The sequence below is a fragment of the Salvelinus fontinalis genome, chromosome 33, assembly GCF_029448725.1.
Source record: "Salvelinus fontinalis isolate EN_2023a chromosome 33, ASM2944872v1, whole genome shotgun sequence".
Classification (NCBI taxonomy): Eukaryota; Metazoa; Chordata; class Actinopteri; order Salmoniformes; family Salmonidae; genus Salvelinus; species Salvelinus fontinalis.
The window spans coordinates 37,858,220-37,877,613 of NC_074697.1; the positions used below are offsets into that span (position 1 = coordinate 37,858,220).

The following is a 19,394-nucleotide window of genomic DNA, read 5'->3' on the forward strand; positions in this document are numbered from 1 at the left end:
GTCAGTCAATCCGGAAAATGTCAAGAACTTTGAAAGTTTCTTCAAGTGCAGTTGCAAAAATCATCAAGCACTATGATGAAACTGGCCCTCATGAGGACCGCCACAAGAAAGGAAGACCCAGAGTTACCTCTGCTGCAGAGGATAAGTTCATTGGAGTTACCAGCCTCAGAAATTGCTGCCCAAATAAGTCCTTCACAGAGTTCAAGTAACAGATCTCAACATCAACTGTTCAGAGGCGACTGCGTGAATCAGACCTTCATGGTTGAATTGCTGCAAAGAAACCAATGCTAAAGGACATGAAATGAATACAATCTCAACAGACAAATGGTTTGGGGGGAATATTTGGTTGCAATGTTCTGAACTATTAGCAGCTCTTAGTTGATTGTTGTTGATGCACACTTTGATGAGCAAAGACATATTTATTTGTTGAAGCACAGAACGGTATTTTGATACTGTAGCCTACAGTACTTAGATTGTATTTGCTCACATGTTCTCCACAGCGTCACGGGCATTGTTATGATACTCTGTCTTGGTGCATTTTCTTAGGTTTCTCAAGTGTGTCGCCACAATGCAGACATGGCTTATTTGTTCAAATGCAAGGGTTGTGCTCTTCCAAGCTCTACCAAGCTCATCAAATATATTCTGCTTTAAACACGACTGAACCAGGAAGTATACAATTGAACCAAGAACTCCTTGCTTGAATCACATGACATCGAATGAAAGCCTTGCTTAAAGACTTAATGCAATCACAGTCACTAATACTTTATTATCTATTTCATTCTCCAGCACAAGTTGGGTTTGCAGGGGAAACATGTTGACTTCACATGAGGAGAGGTTAGTGGGTTATTGCTGGTAAAAAAAAATATTACATTCATTTGTTGAGTGTGGACTTTGTATAAGGAGTGGGCTAATATATAGGCCTTGTGGCTATAGGTCTAGGTTTTCAATCTACACTGAGTGTACAAAACATTACAAACACCTGCTCTTTCCATGACATAGATCCCCTATTGATGTCATTTGTTAAATCTACTTCCATCAATGTATTATGGAGGGGAGAAGGCAGGTTAAAGAAGGATTTTTAAGCCTTGAAACAATTGAGACATGGATTGTGTATGTGTACCATTCAGGGCGTGAATGGGCAAGACAAAATATGTACGCGCCTTTGAACGGGGTATGGTAGTATGTGCCAGTGGGAGATGACTTCACCTTTCAGCAGGACAATAATCTAAAACACAAGGCCAAATCTATACCGGAGTTGCATACCAAGAAGACAGTGAATGTTCCTGAGTGGCCCAGTTACAGTTTTTACTGAAATCTGCTTGAAGAGAGAGACCGTGAATATACCAATTGTATACCAATTGATTTTTGAAAAATATTATTATAAATCCCTCATGACCTTAGTTCAACTGTCGTAACCCTTCAGAACCCAAAATATAAGCTTTTTTTACTCTATTGTTTACAAACTATGTAATTGTAAACAAGCTCTAGGCTCAAAACATGGTTAAAACTATAATTTTGATGTCATGGATGGTCGGTGCTTGTATTCATAGCTCTGTCTATGAATTTGAGTGTGGTTACATTACTCCAGCCCCTTCTTGAAACTTTCCACCAAAACAGTGGTGGGGTAGTTATTTGTTATTGTTTGAACTGTAGATTACCCTTTTAACAGATTTGGAAACTGAGGAGCTCATAAGAAGACATGTCATGGCCATTGTTTTTGTTTGTTTGTTTTTTCTCTGTAATAATACTAGCCACATGTATGAAGTTGGTATAAGCTAGCCCAGATAGGTTCCAGGAATCTTTCAAACTCATAACTAGCTACCAAGAACCCATTTCAGGCTATCAATCAAGTTATAGTAGCTAACTTGTCTAATTATCTTAGGTGGTATGCATCTTGGCAGGTTTGGTCAACTTTAGAAAAGCAAGAAATAACTAAATGTACTGAATATGATTCACATTCCTTTCAATATTCTACCCTTGAGCAGAGATTCAGAGAAGCATATGTAGTTTTGTCAGGAGGATACAGACAGCTCAAGAGGTTTGCTTAGACATGCATTATTATCATATTTATTTTTTTACATATAATTCAGCATCATGATTATGGCTCTAGATCACAGGAAAAAGCTGTTTCAGGAGTTTGAAATAATGCTAAATTCGGCCTCCCAAGTGGCGCAGCAGTCTAAGGCACTGCATCACAGTGCTTGAGGCGTCACTACAGACCCGGGCTTGATCCCAGGCTGTGTCACAACCGGCCGTGACCGGAAGTCCCATAGGGCGGCGCACAATTGGCCCAATGTCCTCCGGGTTAGAGGAGGGTTTAGCCGGGGCGCCTGCAGGCTGACTTCGGTCGTCAGTTGAACGTGTTTCCTCCTCACATTGGTGCAGCTGGCTTCCAGGTTAAGTGGGCGGGTGTTAAGAAGCGCGGATTGGCGGGTCATGTTTCGGAGGATGCATGACTCGACCTTCGCCTCTCCCGAGCCCGTTGGGGTGTTGCAGCAATGAGATTGGATCGCAATTGGGGAGAAAAAAGGGAGAAAATACAACAACAACAAAAATTCTAAATTCTCAAATTTATGGATGGGGACATAGCCCTCCTCCAGGATCACCCCCCAGCCATGCTCACATACTTTGTGCCTGCTCAGTTTTTTTGGGGTGCATGACACCCCTGCCCATAAGCAAACGGTGGAAATATGAACACCTCAATATCCAAATAGCCACAACAGTGTAGCCTAATATTAACTTTGATCGAAAAGTAGAAGCGTATAGTGGATGCTTTTCGATGTAGTTAAAAATCCAGGAGCGAACAGTTGCAGATTATTTCTGCGTATCTCTACTTGAACGGAAAAATTAGGCAGAAAGTTGGAGTTCCCCGTGGTGTTTTGGCAATGTAGATTGTGTTGAATGGGTGTCGGTACCAGAGCTCAGTGGTCCGTATAGGTTATAAAATACTCGCACTTCTCTCCACGGAGGGGCACTGCTCACCGGGCACTAGCGTGCTCCACTCCCGGCCTTTTCGCCGGATCACACTCCTTCGAACATGTTTCACATAAGGCATTATATGAATTATTACAATTGAATAAGAGCAGGAAATGATGGTAATATGATTATACTCTCGAAGTTAAAGGTGAAAAAATGGTTGTAAAAACACAGGCAGTATGGCATGATGATTCTAACACCCAGCACACGTTTATGTCAAAATAATTAAATGTTTAGGCATCAGTATCAGATTCAAAAGCAGTTGCACATATAAGAGTTATAAAACAAGTTATAATAATAACTATTATTATTAGACTATTATTATTAATAGTATTATTATTGTTATTGGTGTTGTTAATATGTGTTGTTATTATTATTGTTGTTAGTGTGGTTTATTTATAAAGACGTTTAATTTGTAGGCTTTTTAAAAATGCTTTTGTTATTAGTGTTATTATAATAAAAAGTATATGTTTTACAAATCAAAATACTGCTCATGCAAAATACTGCTCATGCACATACAACAATTGACTTGACAAATTATTATTTTAATGTTTTTGCAAATGTGATGGGAGTATTTATACCGTATTATTATTTGTATTTAGTAGTATAGTCTACACGCTTTATCGTCGTTGTCCATCTCCTTATTTTATTTCAGAAACGTCTTGGCTGGGCAAAACATTGATAAAATATCTCTGTTGATCACTTGATTGATTACCTTGCTCAAAGGTCACGCGGGTGCGCGGTCATTTCCTTGTGCCCGAGGCTCCCGTCTCACTTTTAGTCTGGCTTCGACAGCTCCTATACAAATGATGTATTTATTTTAACCCCTAAACAACCTCCCAAACATAACTAAATGCATTGAAATAAACAATCAATTACCAGATATTAATTATTTTCTGCAGAAATTACCCAAGGTAACGCATCTAATTAGGTTAAAATAGGATCCAAACGTTGTGAACTGCCCAACCACTTTTTTTGATGGGATTTAAATTCGAACTATAGCACAAGAAAGCAAATAATTTAGCTATACTTGCAAAGGGTCTTGAACCCAATGAATGTCTAATAATTACAACCCACTGGGCTGCACAGATCTCTCCAGCGTTCCCTGGTCCTGCCATTCCGCGCCTCCGGGTCAGCGTGTCATAATAAAGTATGTATTCTGAAAGTGGTCTCGAGAACAGTGAGTTATTGCAATGAATGAAAACTGTTTCCATTTAGGCTAATTGAGCGCGCTGCCTCGAGCTGTAGCTATGGGTCTGAAAGGCTGCATGCCTGCCTGCGCCGCAAGCCACCCTCTCCAGCACACGGTGTACTTAATAGCACCATTTATGTCATTACTTTGGGGCTAGGCTGAGGTATACCCACAATAAAGTACCTATATTAACCTTTCTTGACTTGGTGACTTAAATTACTTGGTGATTTCTCTAAACTGTAAGTATGTTGGACGAATAACTTGAGACAGTATTTTCCTTAATGACACCTTTATGAACATTTAACATATAGTTTGACAGCAAATGGATTTGACTGAATTGGATAACAAACACACCCCACGCGCCTTTTCTATTGATAATGTGGTACTGACTCAATTGCCCACAGTTATCAAAAACATGAATTCATATTTCCGAGAGGTATTTTAGCATAAATGGGGTCCAACCTATAGGCGTATACTTGCCGTATTGAAAGGTATAATGGACATCGGCCAAAGGGATGTCTTATTTTTGTTCTTTACAATTTATATGATGTCATTACTTAAATCAATTTCAACATACTTTGGAATCAATAAATCGAGTCCACAAGCCATTAAAGGGTTCACGTGCAAGATCAACATGACCTCATGCGGATCTAATTAATGAGCAATTACCTTAATTATACTGCCTTTTAATTAATAAACAAATACACCTTGCAGTTAATATCTCTCCACTACGACTGTAGTGCAATAGCCCAATAATATTGTTGGGGTTTCATTGTTAGGTTCATCGGACCAATCCTATGTTGATACGGTGGTGCCCAAATCCGATAAGAGTGAAGCAAAGTAAAACAGTTCAATTGTGCATCAGCTTTACACAAAAGTTATAATAGACTATTCGAGTTCAACAACATTGATTTTGGTTATCAATTTGCATGCAAGCGATGGAATGTACGCATGCACGCCAGCAGAAAGGGGTTTTAATTCAAAGTATTAAACAGATTAATAATTGTCATCGCTTCACAAAAAAAAAAAAAAGCCTCGGACAGCCTCATATTAGAGCTGTCAGTTCGACTGCCCACATACCAGGGGAGGAGGGGTTCATTCATTTCCTAGTGGTCGCTGTGATGGTCAAAACACAATTAAAACGTATAAAACATTTAATGAAAACGTTTCACATTAGTAATTTAGCCGAACATTGATGAATGTGATTTCATTTTATCACAAAAGGTAGGCATGCATGGTGAGAGTTTGAGAATAGCTCATTATAATTAATGTCTCCGGCTCTCCGTAGATTCGAGGTCGTGTCGGCTCTATTTCATATTCGGTGATCTTTAAAGATCTTACACGAAGGGATCTCTCTGCGATTGCCATCTGACTAGATCAGTCATATCAAGTGATAAATCGTTCCAAACTTTTTTGGCGGTGCTGCCAGTTTGGTTATGCGCATGTGCGAAGGTGTCCAAACTGACAATGCTGGAGAGATAGCGAGTCTGGATTGAGAAACACAGAGAAAAGGACAGAGAAAAAAGAAAAAGGAGGAAAAGATCCAAGAAAAAATCTAACAAACCCACGCCGAAGGACTGGCATCATGAGGTCCAAAGGCAGGGCACGGAAACTGGCCACAAGTAGGTGCAATATCCCTTTCTTTGCCTTTTGAAACTGCCATCTTGTAAATGTGTAGCTATATCTCAGTTATCAATGCTGTTTCGCATCTAAAAATGAGGTACAATATATTGTATCTTGCTTACATGAGTGTCAGTAGAAAATAGCCCCCACTCACGACTGAGCAGCGGTACAGTACAGCTGGGAGAAGAAGTTGGTTCAAGGGTTTCGAGTTGATGCTGTCAGTGCCAGTTCCTTTCGCGAATTCAGAAAAATTCAATTGGCGTTTTAAGTTATAAAAAGTTGTGCAAACGGGAGAGGCACTTCTCATGGAACGAACTACTATCGTTATTGGGTTGTGCTTTGTATAGTGGGCGCTACAGCGTTGGCCAATTCTCGTCCCGTCCTGCGACGCTGTTGTTGCACGCGCTTGGTTTCTGTATACTTCAATTTGCAGGAGCAACTTTGAAAAGGCAGGTTGCCTCATTCAGACTTCGGAAATGAAAGATCCAGAATGAAGGACTTATGCATTTAAATATAATCAGGTACCATTGCTGACAAAAGTCCAAAATATATATTTTTGCCTTGTTAGATGTAGCCTAGTATAAATGCGTATGGGTGTTCGCTCTACCTATCATTACGTTATAGCCTTGGGTTATTACGCCGTATTGTATCTTTATTATGGTGTATTTCGTTTGTGCAACAAGTACAGCATCTATGTTATATAATTAATGTTACGGTCTGTGTACAAAACGTGTTTACATCTTTATGTTATACAGAAATGTAATGATGTTTGTGTTTTACCACTGCACATTGAGGGGCACGGAGGCTTTGAACGCCAATATTCAGTAGCCGAATACAGTATTTCTGTAATTGATTGAAATGGTTAAATTATTAATCTGAGTTCTGAAAGCAATTCAACCCCAGAGAGCAACACACTGATTTGGGTAAAATGTGTTTACTCCCCAAAAAATTGGATTGTGATCTATAGCAATCTACCAAAATGCACGACAATGTTTATATAATATGTAGGCCTATCTCTCTCAGCAAAATGTCAAGCGGATGATGTAGCTATAATCATTATGTACAATCCTTCAAGTAGGTTATGCTACAGAAGTAAACGTTTTCGATAATTATTTCAAATTGTGTATAGGCCTATTGCAATTTAATTGCATTTTCTGAGTCAGTAACATTTTCAATTGTGTTTAACCATTATGAATGTGTATAGCCAGTAGGCAATTTTTTTGCAGTCATTTTCTGAGATAAAAAAAATCAAAATGTTCAAATTGTAAGTATATAATTTGAATGTTTTGAATGCTAGTTTCCTCATGTCTGGACAACAGTGCAGCCACAGGTCAACACCGGTAGGTTGCAGTCCTGGAGACAAGGGTCGCGGGTGTGATTCTTTCAATAAACGTCTGAGAGACCTGACAGTCTTGTTATTGTGTGTGTAACTTTCTGCCTATAACATATATTCCTGCTACAAATTGATCATTTCTCTGGACCTTTCTGGAGCTCCGACAGAGGAGAAATTACCCTAAAACCCTTTCCTCTTTAGGATATTAATTTATTTAGGCCTACAAACTCAGTGGATGACACTCATCCAACCAGCAGTTTTATTTTGAAATCGAATTGTGAGTGTTTTGTTTGTTCAAACAATACTGGGCATCTTTTCCCAGTTGCGATGTAACTTAACGATAATCGTACCAGATGCATCGTTATTTAAGAGCCAACTTTTTAGAGGACGTTTGCTATATGAGTTGTTAGACTATTTGTCTGGATGGAAAGAAAAGCAGCGCTGCTCTCGGATCAGCTTTCTCCATTCAAATCATACCTTAACATGAAAGTTATTCCATAATACTGACGATGGATCAGCTCCTAGACACATATTGCCACCTATGGCTGCAAATAGGCTATTGAGGCGGCTAATTATGCTTTCCCAATAATAATGCACGAAATCACAGATTGGGCACATCATTGAGCACATGTTGTCAAATATGAAAAACATTGAGCCAAAAATTACAGACAGTAGCCTAGACGCAAAATATAACTATATATATTGTAATAGAAATCTATTTCAATATGATTGAACTAGCCTATATAGATAGGCTTGTAACCTATGTATCTTTTAATGCAGTCATCTCAGTTCTCATTTGAAGCATAATTTTACCCTTCACTTGTTTGTAGCAATTGCAAATACTTTGGCAACTTTGTATGTGTAGTCAACTTCATCCTGAAGTTATCGCAGTCACCAGGCCCGGCCCTAGCATTTTGTGGGCCCTATGGGAAATGTTGTTACAATTTCCTCCAATTCTACACATTTTGCCATGGGATGCAGACAAAATGGTACAGTTTTAAAGCAACTTTGCTGCAATTCTACACATTTTGCCATGGGGCAGAGAGAAGATTTGACCATTTTATAAAACATTTCATGCAATTCTACTCATTTTGCCATGGTGTGGAGAGAAAAATGTGCAGCTTTAGAGCTATTTTTTAATATGACTTATGCCATGTTAATATGATATCTGAGTGAGGGTGACTAACAAAATCAATGGGGGCCCCCTGGAGGTCCGGCCCCCTGAGCAAGTGCCCTTTGTGCCAAATCAATCATTCAACCATTATTACTACAAGTTTAGATAGCTGGCTAGACTCAATTTACCAATCTAAAAATTGTTAGCTGACACAGGCTAATTGAGTGACTGTCAGTGACTGACATCACAAGAGAAAAACATCTGATGGACATCTAGATAACTCTCAACAGTAAGTTGAGACCCCAACTGAATTCCCCCCAAAAGTATATATCTAATATATTTATTTTATAATTTTTGGGTCTGGGGCACTCTATAAGCCGGGTGCCCACAGCGCCTAGAGCCGGCCCTGGCAGTCACAGTCAGACAGATAGCCTAAACATCTTGATTCTATGTTTAGCGAAGATCTTTTGAGAATAAAGTGATGCGGAAGGGCAAAAAAACATCTAATGATGCACTTTGGCTACTCTACGAGTGGTCTGGATCACTCGTAGATGTGCAAAGGTTTTCTAAGGTTACTAACGAATGCTATGGGAAACACCTCGGCTACTAAAAATACATTGTTAGATGGTTCTAATGATGATCGTAACGCTACGAAGGCTCTGAGGAAGGAGGCCCTGACACAAAGATAAAGGCGTTATACATGTAGAAATAAAACCAGTTTACATGTTGTGTACATGTTGTGTGCTGCCTTTGTTTAATAGCGAAAACCCCCCAGGGATTATGCAAGTATTTGTGGATTTTGTTCGGTGCAAGATACTGTACAAATGAGATGCATTTTTCACATCCGTTTTATTTTTTGGGGGTTGGCTATTAGATTGTGTGTTTAAAATTGCTAACCAAAATACGTATATTTCCGAAGGGAAATTTGACGTTCAAAATGAACTTGAATGGATCACATTGAATTGACAGCACCAATACGAGTCGAAGAGCTTTATAACCATAGGCCTACTTTTAATGTGAAAAGTTTGTCAGGAAGAACTTTAAGAGCTAAACAGACAGGGACACTGTAATTATTAATTAATTTTTCCTGTGCTTCATGGATTTGTCTCGTGAGCTTCGGTGTCATTGTAGGCCCTTTGGCCTTTGGCACAGAGGATCTTTCGTGACGATATGAAATAAACCCCGCTCTCATCAGCATCTCTTACAGACTGTTGTTTATGGCAACATGGCCCAGTATTTACAGAATATGTGTGAAAACCAAACGATATGCATATTTTTCTGTGATCACTAACAAGGCAAAAGGCACACACACACACACACACACACACACACACACACACACACACACACACACACACACACACACACACACACACACACACACACACACACACACACACACACACACACACACACACACACACACACAGCAATAATGGTTTAGTAGTGCATTTAGTAGTGGTTTTGGCGCCTGCTGCAATCGGCCTAAATATTAACAGTCCCTTGAAGGAATGCGCCAGGCTACAGCACCAGCCGGTCTGCACATCCAGTTCCAGGCGTAGTTCTAAATCATTACTTATAATCTGAGAATAGGGGGGATAATTTGAGGTATATTTAAAGATTATTATTTACTCAAGATGTAAGAGGAAGATTTCTAGGCTACCTATTAAGTCAGTGGGAGAGAATGTTCTGATAGCTCAGCACAGTTTCCCCCCGGGAACTGGGCCGTTCTGGCCTGTAGCCAGCACTGCACAATGTCAACAGTGAATATTTAAATTCCCAGACTCCCCATAAGAGGTCTGCCGGTAAATGTGTTCAGTGTGCAGCCTGTCCTGATAAGTTCTGTTCAGAGACTGGTCCTGTAGGTCTCCTCGCGCCACAGAGAGTGTTTGTGCTCGAGCTCGATTGATGTGCGCATGGCAGGCAGATGATAAAACACAGTGGAGTGAGTTAATGGAGGGGGAGTTGGTAGGTGGGGAGGTGGTAATAGAAGTGTGATTAGTGGGGGAAGATTAGTTCAGATGTCATATGGGGGTTCACTCAAACTCACCCCCCCCTACACAAAAAAAAACAAAAACAAATTATTTGTCCTAATATCATACTTCAGCTAGGACTATCGGCCTAAGCTAAATCCTTGTCTGCTAACGTTAGTAACCAACGTGCCTCTCAACTAAATGCTCAGGGGGTAGTGTAAGATGTCTGAACCTTGGTGCACCACTTGTAATGTCCTCAAAAAGAAGAGATAAGACTCATATGAATGCTGAATTGGATTTTTTTAAATTCATGCACTACCCCTTGTATTTAAAACAACATACTTTTGGTTTATTCACACATATATGAACGTGTCTTTTCAGACATAGGTTGAAACAATGAGAGGATATTAGGCATGCTCATAGTCTGCTCATGCCGCACTCACCCTGTTGTCCCGTAGGTGCACAGCAAATTTGAGATCAAAATTTTAACACCCACAGTGTTAAATTGAACACTTCAAAATTATATGTGACCCACCGAAATAGTGTTAAACTAACACTTTTCAAAGTGTTCACAAACTAACACCCCTAGAGTGTTTTGTAAAGCCTTATTTGGATATTTCCCAGCATGCCTTTCATGTGAACATGAGCGATACACACCCATGACTGTGTTTGTTAGTGACAGAGACATCCTTGTTGTGTTCAATTACTTTTAGTTCTGAAGCCTTCACCAAGTGACTGCTTATGTGAATGTGTTTGAATTCAAAATAAACCCTTGATGACCAAATAATACACATTTCATAAGGCCTGTAGTTATGGCCTAATTATCCTCAACATTGTGGTCTGAAAAACTTGGCTCATGGGCCACATCAGACATACAAGTCACAATAAGCGGGTTTATGAAGTGATTAGTAATTCCTGTCGGAATCAAGCCAGAGGGAGGTTATCCAACAATTGGATTGTATTTATCACCAACCACAACATGCATTCAGAATGACAGCTAGGGTGAAGGACTTGACAAACAACACTACCTAAACCATCTAAACTGGAACAACCATCTCAGTAACAGGTGCAATAAATCCAACCACTTACAGATTGGATTAGTTTAGAAAAATGTAAGTTATTAATTGTTGTATAGTATAAGATCAATTAAACAATCAATGTGCATGCAGAAACATACATTTTCAAACAAACTATTCTAAACATCAACCTGCAACAAAGCATTCTGGGAAGAATGATAATGAGGCCCCTCCCACATCTTTTTCACTGAGAGAATAAACGGAAATTAACTCACGCAGTCCAGTAACAACAACACCACGCAGTGTTGATTCCAATGTGAATTAAATAACACTGCATTGATTCATCGCATGTGGTGTCAATTTCAATCCCACTGATGTTAACCCCACTAGAATCAACACTCAGATATAACACTCACAACACTTCTTACCTTAACACCGAGATTTTAACACTTGCAAATGTGCTGTGTATGTGTGTCAGTTCATCTGAACAGTCCATAAATCAATTGCTCTCGCCATAGACCCATGCACTGAATTTGAAATTAAATTAAATGTATTTGACATTTCTAAATAAAAATGTAGAAGAACATGATTATTATTAGGTTATTTTTGATTCCCTAATTGCTTTGGTGGGTTAGTATTCCCTCGGCGGCAGGAGTGAAGTCTAGCTAAAGCTGATTAGAAATAAGCTATAATAATTTTAAGACTGCAGGTCGACTCTGTTGAGGACGTGCTCTTAATGTCACGATCATCAAAGGTACTGAGTGAGGACCAAGGCGCAGCGCGTGAAAAGAACATCCTCTTTTATTAAGAAGAGAACAAACACAAAACGAAACCACTTTAACAAACTAACAAAATAACAAAACTGACGAACATGAAGCTAAGAATGAACTAGTGCATACATGCAACATAGAACATCGACATAGACAATTACCCACAAAAAGCTAAAGCCTATGGCTACCTTAAATATGGCTCCCAATCAGAGACAACAGAAACCAGCTGTCTCTAATTGGGAACCCATTCAGGCAACCATAGACTTTCCTAGACAACTACACACAACATTAAACCATCTATACACCTTAACCCTCTAAACCATACAACCCCCCTAGACAATACAAAAACACATACTTCACCATGTCACACCCTGACCTAACTAAAATAATAATGAACACAAAGATAACTAAGGCCAGGGTGTGACACTTAAGAACTATGTAAAATTTAGTCAGTATGCCCTACTCATCAATATAAAGTGTGTGTATGTGTATACAAATATATATACAGTGCATTCGGAAAGTATTCAGACCCCTTCCCTTTTCCCGCATTTTGTTATGTTATAGCCTTATTCTAAAATGGATTAAATAAATAAAAATCCTCATCAATCTACACACAATACCCCATAATGACTAAGTGAAAACAGATGTTTAGAAATGTTTACACATTTATTAAAAATAACCAATTGAAATACTTTACATTTGTATTTAGACCCTTTGTTATGAGACTTGAAATTGAGCTCAGGTGCATTCTTGATTGGAGTCCACCTGTGGTAAATTCAATTGGGAGGTGAACAAGAACCTAATGGTCACTCTGACAGAGCTCCAGAGTTCCTCTGTGGAGATAGGAGAACCTTCCAGAAGGACAACCATCTCTGCAGCACTCCACCAATCAGGCCTTTATGGTAGAGTGGCCAGACGGAAGCCACTCCTCAGTAAAAGGCACATGACACATGACACACATGACAGCCCGCTTGGAGTTTGCCAAAAGGCACCTAAAGGACCCTCAGACCATGAGAAACAATATTCTCAGACCATGAGAAACAATATTCTTCTTCATCAATATTCTCATGAATGTCAAGCGTCATGTCTGGACAAAACCTGGCACCATCCCTACGGTGAAGCATGGTGGTGGCAGCATCATGTTGTGGGGATGTTTTCAGCTGCAAGGACTGGGAGACTAGTTAGGATTGAGGGAAAGATGAACAGAGAAAAGTAGAGAGAGATCCTTGATGAAAACCTGCTTCAGAGTGCTCAGGACCTCAGACTGGGGTGAAGGTTCACCTTCCAAAAGGACAATGACACTTAGCACACAGCCAAGACAACGCAGGAGTGGCTTCAGGACAAGTCTCTGAATGTCCTTGAGGGGCCCAGCCAGATCCCGGACTTGAACCTGATCAAACATCTCTGGAGACACATGAAAAAAACTGTGCAGCGACGCTCCCCATCCAACCTGACAGAGCTTGAGAGGATCTGCAGAGAATAATGGGAGAAACTCCCCAAATACAGGTGTGCCAAGCTTGTAGCGTCATACCCAAAAAGACTTGCGGCTGTAACCGCTGCCAAAGGTGCTTCAACAAAGTACTGAGTAAAGGGTCAGAATACTTATGTAAATGTGATATTTAAATTTTTTCATTATACATTTGCAAAACTTTCTAAAAACCTGTTTTTAGTTTGTCATTATGGAGTATTGTGTGTAGATTGATAAGGGGGGAAACTATTTAATCAATTTTAAATTAAGGCTGTACTGTTGCAAAATGTGAAAAAGTCAGGGGGTATGAATACTTTTTGAATGCACTGTATGTATATATGTGTGCTTATGTGTGTGTGTGTGCATGCGTGCATATAGGCAGGCCTATAAGCCAATTTATGCTTGATCCAAAAATGAGGCTCTGCATGGATGGTGTGACGCAATTGCGGCGCCTCTGGAGGCATGCAGAGGCCAAACATGAGCTCTGTACCGCATACCCGTGCACCTCTCAAATTTTGTAACAATGCATAGGGCTCTGTATAGCTCTGTATTGACATGATTGGTTGACATAGGTGAGTGTGGGAGGTCCTGTATAAACACAAACGTACTTCCTTGACAACTTCCTTCACAACAGCTCTACTCTGCTCAGTGAACACAAGAAGTATACATGCCCTGACTTCTGCAGAGGCCATATCACCGTAAATGCTGTGTGGCCAATGCAGACGACAGATTGACCATGCAGCGCCCTTAAGAGAGTGTAAAAAGCGCTGCATGGTCAACCCTATGTCTGAAGTGGGCATACAGCATTTACTGCAATGCAGCCTCCTCAGATGTCAGGGCTTTCATACTTCTTGCGCTTACGGAGCGGGACAGATCTATTGTGAAGGACAGTTGTCAAGGAAGTGAGTTTGTGTTTATACAGAACGTACTGCCCCCACCTACCAACAACTCGCGCCCATAAATTGGCTTTAATTCTGTGCTCGTACGTGCATGTGTGTGTTGGTGTGAAAGCGCGTGGCGCATTCTGCCTGTCAGCGCCTCTTGCTTGCTGACGATTGCTTCCTCCTTGCGTTGTGCAATGGGCCATGCATCTGACGTTTGTCTGGCGGACCTCATTAAAAGGGTTAATGTATCGTGCCATTTAAAAGGTGAGAGGGAGTGGGCACGATCTGAGAGACCCTATTAAATAATCATTGTCCCGTCGCAGCGCTCTTTGCATGCGCTCCCGCTCCGTTTAGATCCAAAAGTCGGTAAGCAATTGTGCAGTATCTCCCTGAGCAATGAACCGTCACAGCTCGTCATTTTTCACATGCGCTGTGGGCGATAATATGTTTATATTATCTCCCGCTTCAGCTCCTGAAAGCATAGGCCTAAAGTCTAAAATGGGATACATTAAGTTGTTCATTCGTAGGCCTAAATATTTCATCCAAAAGCATATGGTAGGTAGGCCTGATTTTAATGTAGACCTTTCTCAATCTCAACCCTATTAGTAGGCTAGCTTTTTGGGACAAAGTGGGAGCTGAATGGTTTGGTTGCATAAGGAAAACCTTTTGAGATTATGTTGAAATAGGCAAGAAACCCATCTGTCAGAAAAGAGTGGTAAGCTACTGTATTTGTCTGTCTCAGTCATCTCAGTTTATCCTCGTTGTAACAATAATATTTTGTGCTTGTGTAGTATGTGCAACAACAAAAAAATGCATCACTGTGTGTGTGTGTGTGTGTGCGTGTGCCTATGTTTAAATGTGGTAATGTGTAGGCCTATTGGTTCCTGCGGGTGCAGTGTGACAGTGAGACAGCATCATCCATCAACGCCTCCGTCTGCACGAGTCGCCCGTCCCCTCTCCTCACCCACTGTGTCAGAGAAGGGGGTCTCTCTGTACCCCCAATACTCTCCCCCCCACCCCACCATGTCTCTGATGTTAATGACACTGTGACCATACCTCTATGCTGTAAACAGTTAGGTCTAGTCACTAGGTTAGTGGTTTGTTTATGTGTTGTTGTCAGGGCGATGAAGGATGGCCCTGTCAGTGGGCTTCAGGAGCCCCTGGTCCCGCATGTTGGTCCCTGGTGGCCCGGCTCAGTGGGTAGCCCTAGGGACCCGTGTCAAAACATCCCCTCCTCTCACTCTATCTAAACTGCAGAGTCTGGCATCTCCAATCACCTTTTAAAGAAAGACAAATAAGCCTACACTATAGGTTTGTGAGTGTGTGTTTGTGCGGCTTGTTATATAGTGAAGTGGAAGCTAAAAAAGTGAGGGTTTTTGTAGAATCAAGTGATGTGCTCTGTGTGTGTGCTCTGTGTGTGTGTGTGTGTGTGTGTGTGTGTGTGCGTACGTACGCAGCGCTATGCTGTGATGGGTGAGGTGAGGATGAGGCGGGAGCGAGGAGGGTGGGTCTACGGCACGGCGACCCAGAGTGTGGGAACACCAAGGGAGGAGGCTGGGGGGATGGAGGAGGGGGCCACATGTCAAGCCTGGGAACCAGTGTGTGTGTGTTTACCGCAGGGAAACCGTACCAATACAGAACAATGAGCTAACCTTACCCCCTTCTAAATAAAAAAGTCATTTCTGCTTTCTTCCCAAAGGTCAGTGAGTTAGAGATAGGGAGGTTAACACAAAAGGCTACAGTCTGCCCGGCGACTACAGTCTGGGCCACTCGGGTGCCAAGGCTGAGGTCATTATCAACAGCAGGCCCAAGCTAAGCATATTTTTATAGATGTGTGTGTTTTTGTGTGTGTGTGTGTGTGTGTTACAGAGATAGGAAGATGGAGAGAGAGCAAAAAAGAGGGAGATAAGAGAAAGTGAACATTCATAAAATAGTCCTCTTATGTACATTTTCCAATAGATTCCATTCCTGTTGGTTCAAACCGTTCCCCTAACATCTGATTGATTTGTCTGAGTGCAGTAGTTATTGTGTGGACACATTGCTGATGGTGCAGTCTCTTTCCCCTCTATTAATGAGGCAATATGATTGGTTGGTGCGTGTGGAGAAACGACCTCCCTTAGCTAATAAAAGGACTTCAATCATGTAGCTGCTCCAATCCATTACCTGGAACAGGTATCAACTAGCCTGGATCCCAGATCTGTTTGTGCCGCCTTGCCAACTCCTTGTCATTACAGATGGTACCCAGGGTAGGTATCAGCTAGTGTCACCTCCATGCTAGCACAATCCCTCACAGTCACAGTCAAACCAACCTCTCTCAGTCACACTACTCCCGGCACTCTGGTCTGGGGAGGTTTGTAGCATGGGGCAGATGTGAAACGTGTGGGTTAAATAAAGGGGCTTCTGTCTTAGGGCTATTGAAGGCAACCTGGTGCTTTCTATGACTGTTATATACACCTGCACTCTTTTGTGTACTGCACTGTTGAGGGAGCTAGCACGCAAGCATTTCACGGCACCTTTTATCCCTGCTGTAAACTGTGTATGTGTTGAATACATTTGATTTGACGCTGATGTTTTTGTGCAGGTGTATGCCATAAGTATATGTGCGTTTGTTCATGCCTGAACAACAGGTGAGTAAACTCTCTCACTCCCTGTACAATGCAGTAGGCTACATCCCCATGGGGATTGGGTGCTCAGGTGCGTGATGTGTTTGTGCGTGTGCATGCGTACGACAGTGTGTTTGTGCGTCTCCATGTGTCCGTACGTTTCTGTATGTTGTTCTTAATAATGTCTCTGTTGTTAAATATTGGGAGTTCTGCCGGCAGAGCGGGTTCTTTCTCATACCGGACTGGAGCCACAAACAGGAATTATACAACAATCGCTTTGTGAGAGCGCCGATAACAGTGTGTTCCAGCACAGTGGGATCGCCTGGCGGATTGGGGGGGAGGGGTTCAGGGCTGTAGCTGGAGGCCGATAGGCTGTGGCGCTCGATTATGATTAACTCAGGGGAGGAAATAAAGAGGGAGAAGAAGAGATCAGGTCCATCTGTAGCTGAGATGGAATGGTGAGATGGGGGGGGGGGGGGGCTGTAGTGTACACCTTTCATCTCAGCCACACCAAGCCCCCGCTATCTAGCCTTGAACCTCATTAACTGGTGACCTCTGACCCCTCAGGACGGGAGAGATGAGGGGAGGGAGACATGATCAAAGCCTGGGGTCGTTTCTGATGGAAGCTTTACCTGATTGTTGGCGATAGCCTCTGTCTTGTCAGTGTTGGAATGGCGATACGTTGATGAATGCTCCGGATGCTTTGTGACGTGAAGAGCGTCCACATGGTAGTCTGGCACCCCTCGACCCCCTCAGGTGTGAGGGACAGGAACATGTCGTACCCCTGTCCTCAGTGATGTGTCTGGATCATTTCCCCCTCCTGTGTGTGTGTGTGTGTGTGTGTGTGTGTGTGTGTGTGTGTGTGTGTGTGTGTGTGTGTGTGTGTGTGTGTGTGTTGATGGTCGGCCAGGGTCACAGTGGGGGGAAGGAATGTGCCTGTTGGAAAGAAATGCGGGGCTGGCTGATTAGCGCTCTGTCCGTACCTGCCGGTTTACTGGACATGCCGCAACGATGTGATTGTGATGATGAGACTGAGGAAAAACGTCGGAGAACAATAGAGACAGTGGAGATTCCTTTCCAAGACGCATTCCAGCAAATCTCGCGGCCGGTGGCCCCCGCTCGGCGCTTTGATGGGCTTCCTGGGATTGTCGCCCGTCCACAAACACAAAAACAAGGCCAGCGGTAGAGCGAAGCTACCCGTCCTCCTCAGGATGTCCTGTTTTGATTAACGTTAGCATCCCTCCCGGCCCTGCGGCAATATTATTCTAACACTGCTAGGAGAGCTGCAGCTAACTGACACAGACACTGTTCCACTCAATGAACCCGAAGGTCAAATCTTCCACAATGAGCTGGGAAGAAAAGGTGTGCTCTTTAAAGGGGAAGTCATGTGATGTGAGTGGAGCGAGGCCTTCGTGTGGTGTGAGTAGAGAAGCTCAGGCCTAGACTACAGATCAACTAGCTCTCAGTCTCACGTCAGAATTAGACGTTCATCCGTGGTTCTCACTCATTAATTTTAGGTATTAACTCAGAATTTGAAAGTCTTAAGGGTGGGCATTAACTTTGAATGGTTAAGGTAAGGGATGAAGTTTGGGATAGGCTTAAAGGAAACATCTGAAAAATATCTTCTCACTGCTGAATTTGAACTTGCAACGTTTGGAATGACAGGCACATGCTTACACCCATGTACCATTCCTGTCCACAACACTCTAGCAAAACCCAAACCTACTTGAAGGTAACAGCACTCACTGTTGCCCCTAGTGGCTGATGTCCACGTCATCTCTGCATGTCCTCAGACATGGATGGATGTTGAATACTGACTTGAATCACGGGTGACCTGGCTGTACAGATTGGGGAACAGTTGCAGCTTTGGGTCGAGTAGAGAGGGATTGTGGACTGCAGTTCTAGAGCAGACACACAGGCCCAACTCCCTTTCTCTTTCCCCTCTTCCACCCTGTTTTGACTCTAACTGACACCAGCCAGCCCCTACTTCTCTCTCTCTCTCCCCGTCCTCTCTCTCTCTCTCTCTCTCTCTCTCTCTCTCTCTCTCTCTCTCTCTCTCTCTCTCTCTCTCTCTCTCTCTCTCCCCGTCCTCTATCCCCCCCCTCTCTCTCTCTCTCTCTCTCCCCGTCCTCTATCCCCCCCCCCTCTCTCTCTCTCTCTCTCTCTCCCCGTCCTCTATCCCCCCCCCTCTCTCTCTCTCTCTCTCTCTCCCCGTCCTCTATCCCCCCCCCCCTCTCTCTCTCTCTCTCTCTCTCTCTCTCTCTCCCCGTCCTCTATCCCCTCTCTCTCTCTCTCTCTCCCCGTCCTCTATCCCCCCTCTCTCTCTCTCTCCCCGTCCTCTCTCCCCGTCCTCTATCCCCCCATCTCTCTCTCTCCCCGTCCTCTATCCCCCCTCTCTCTCTCTCTCTCTCTCTCTCTCCCCGTCCTCTATCCCCCCTCTCT

General features: G+C 42.5%; 1 protein-coding gene across 9 annotated transcripts in view; it reads left to right on the forward strand.

The window, feature by feature from the left end:
* The first annotated feature begins 5,298 nt into the window (after positions 1-5,298).
* The window catches only part of LOC129832160 (histone-lysine N-methyltransferase MECOM-like), a 177,146-nt gene continuing 163,050 nt past the window's right edge, over positions 5,299-19,394 (forward strand). For 6 of the 9 annotated variants that reach the window (XM_055895988.1, XM_055895989.1, XM_055895994.1 and 3 more), the window contains exon 1: positions 5,299-5,790. In XM_055895988.1, the coding sequence (XP_055751963.1) occupies positions 5,754-5,790 (37 nt within the window). In that variant the 5' untranslated portion in view covers positions 5,299-5,753. The remainder of the gene's footprint in view (positions 5,791-19,394) is intronic. The other 3 variants (XM_055895993.1, XM_055895996.1, XM_055895997.1) reach the window with 1 other exon arrangement.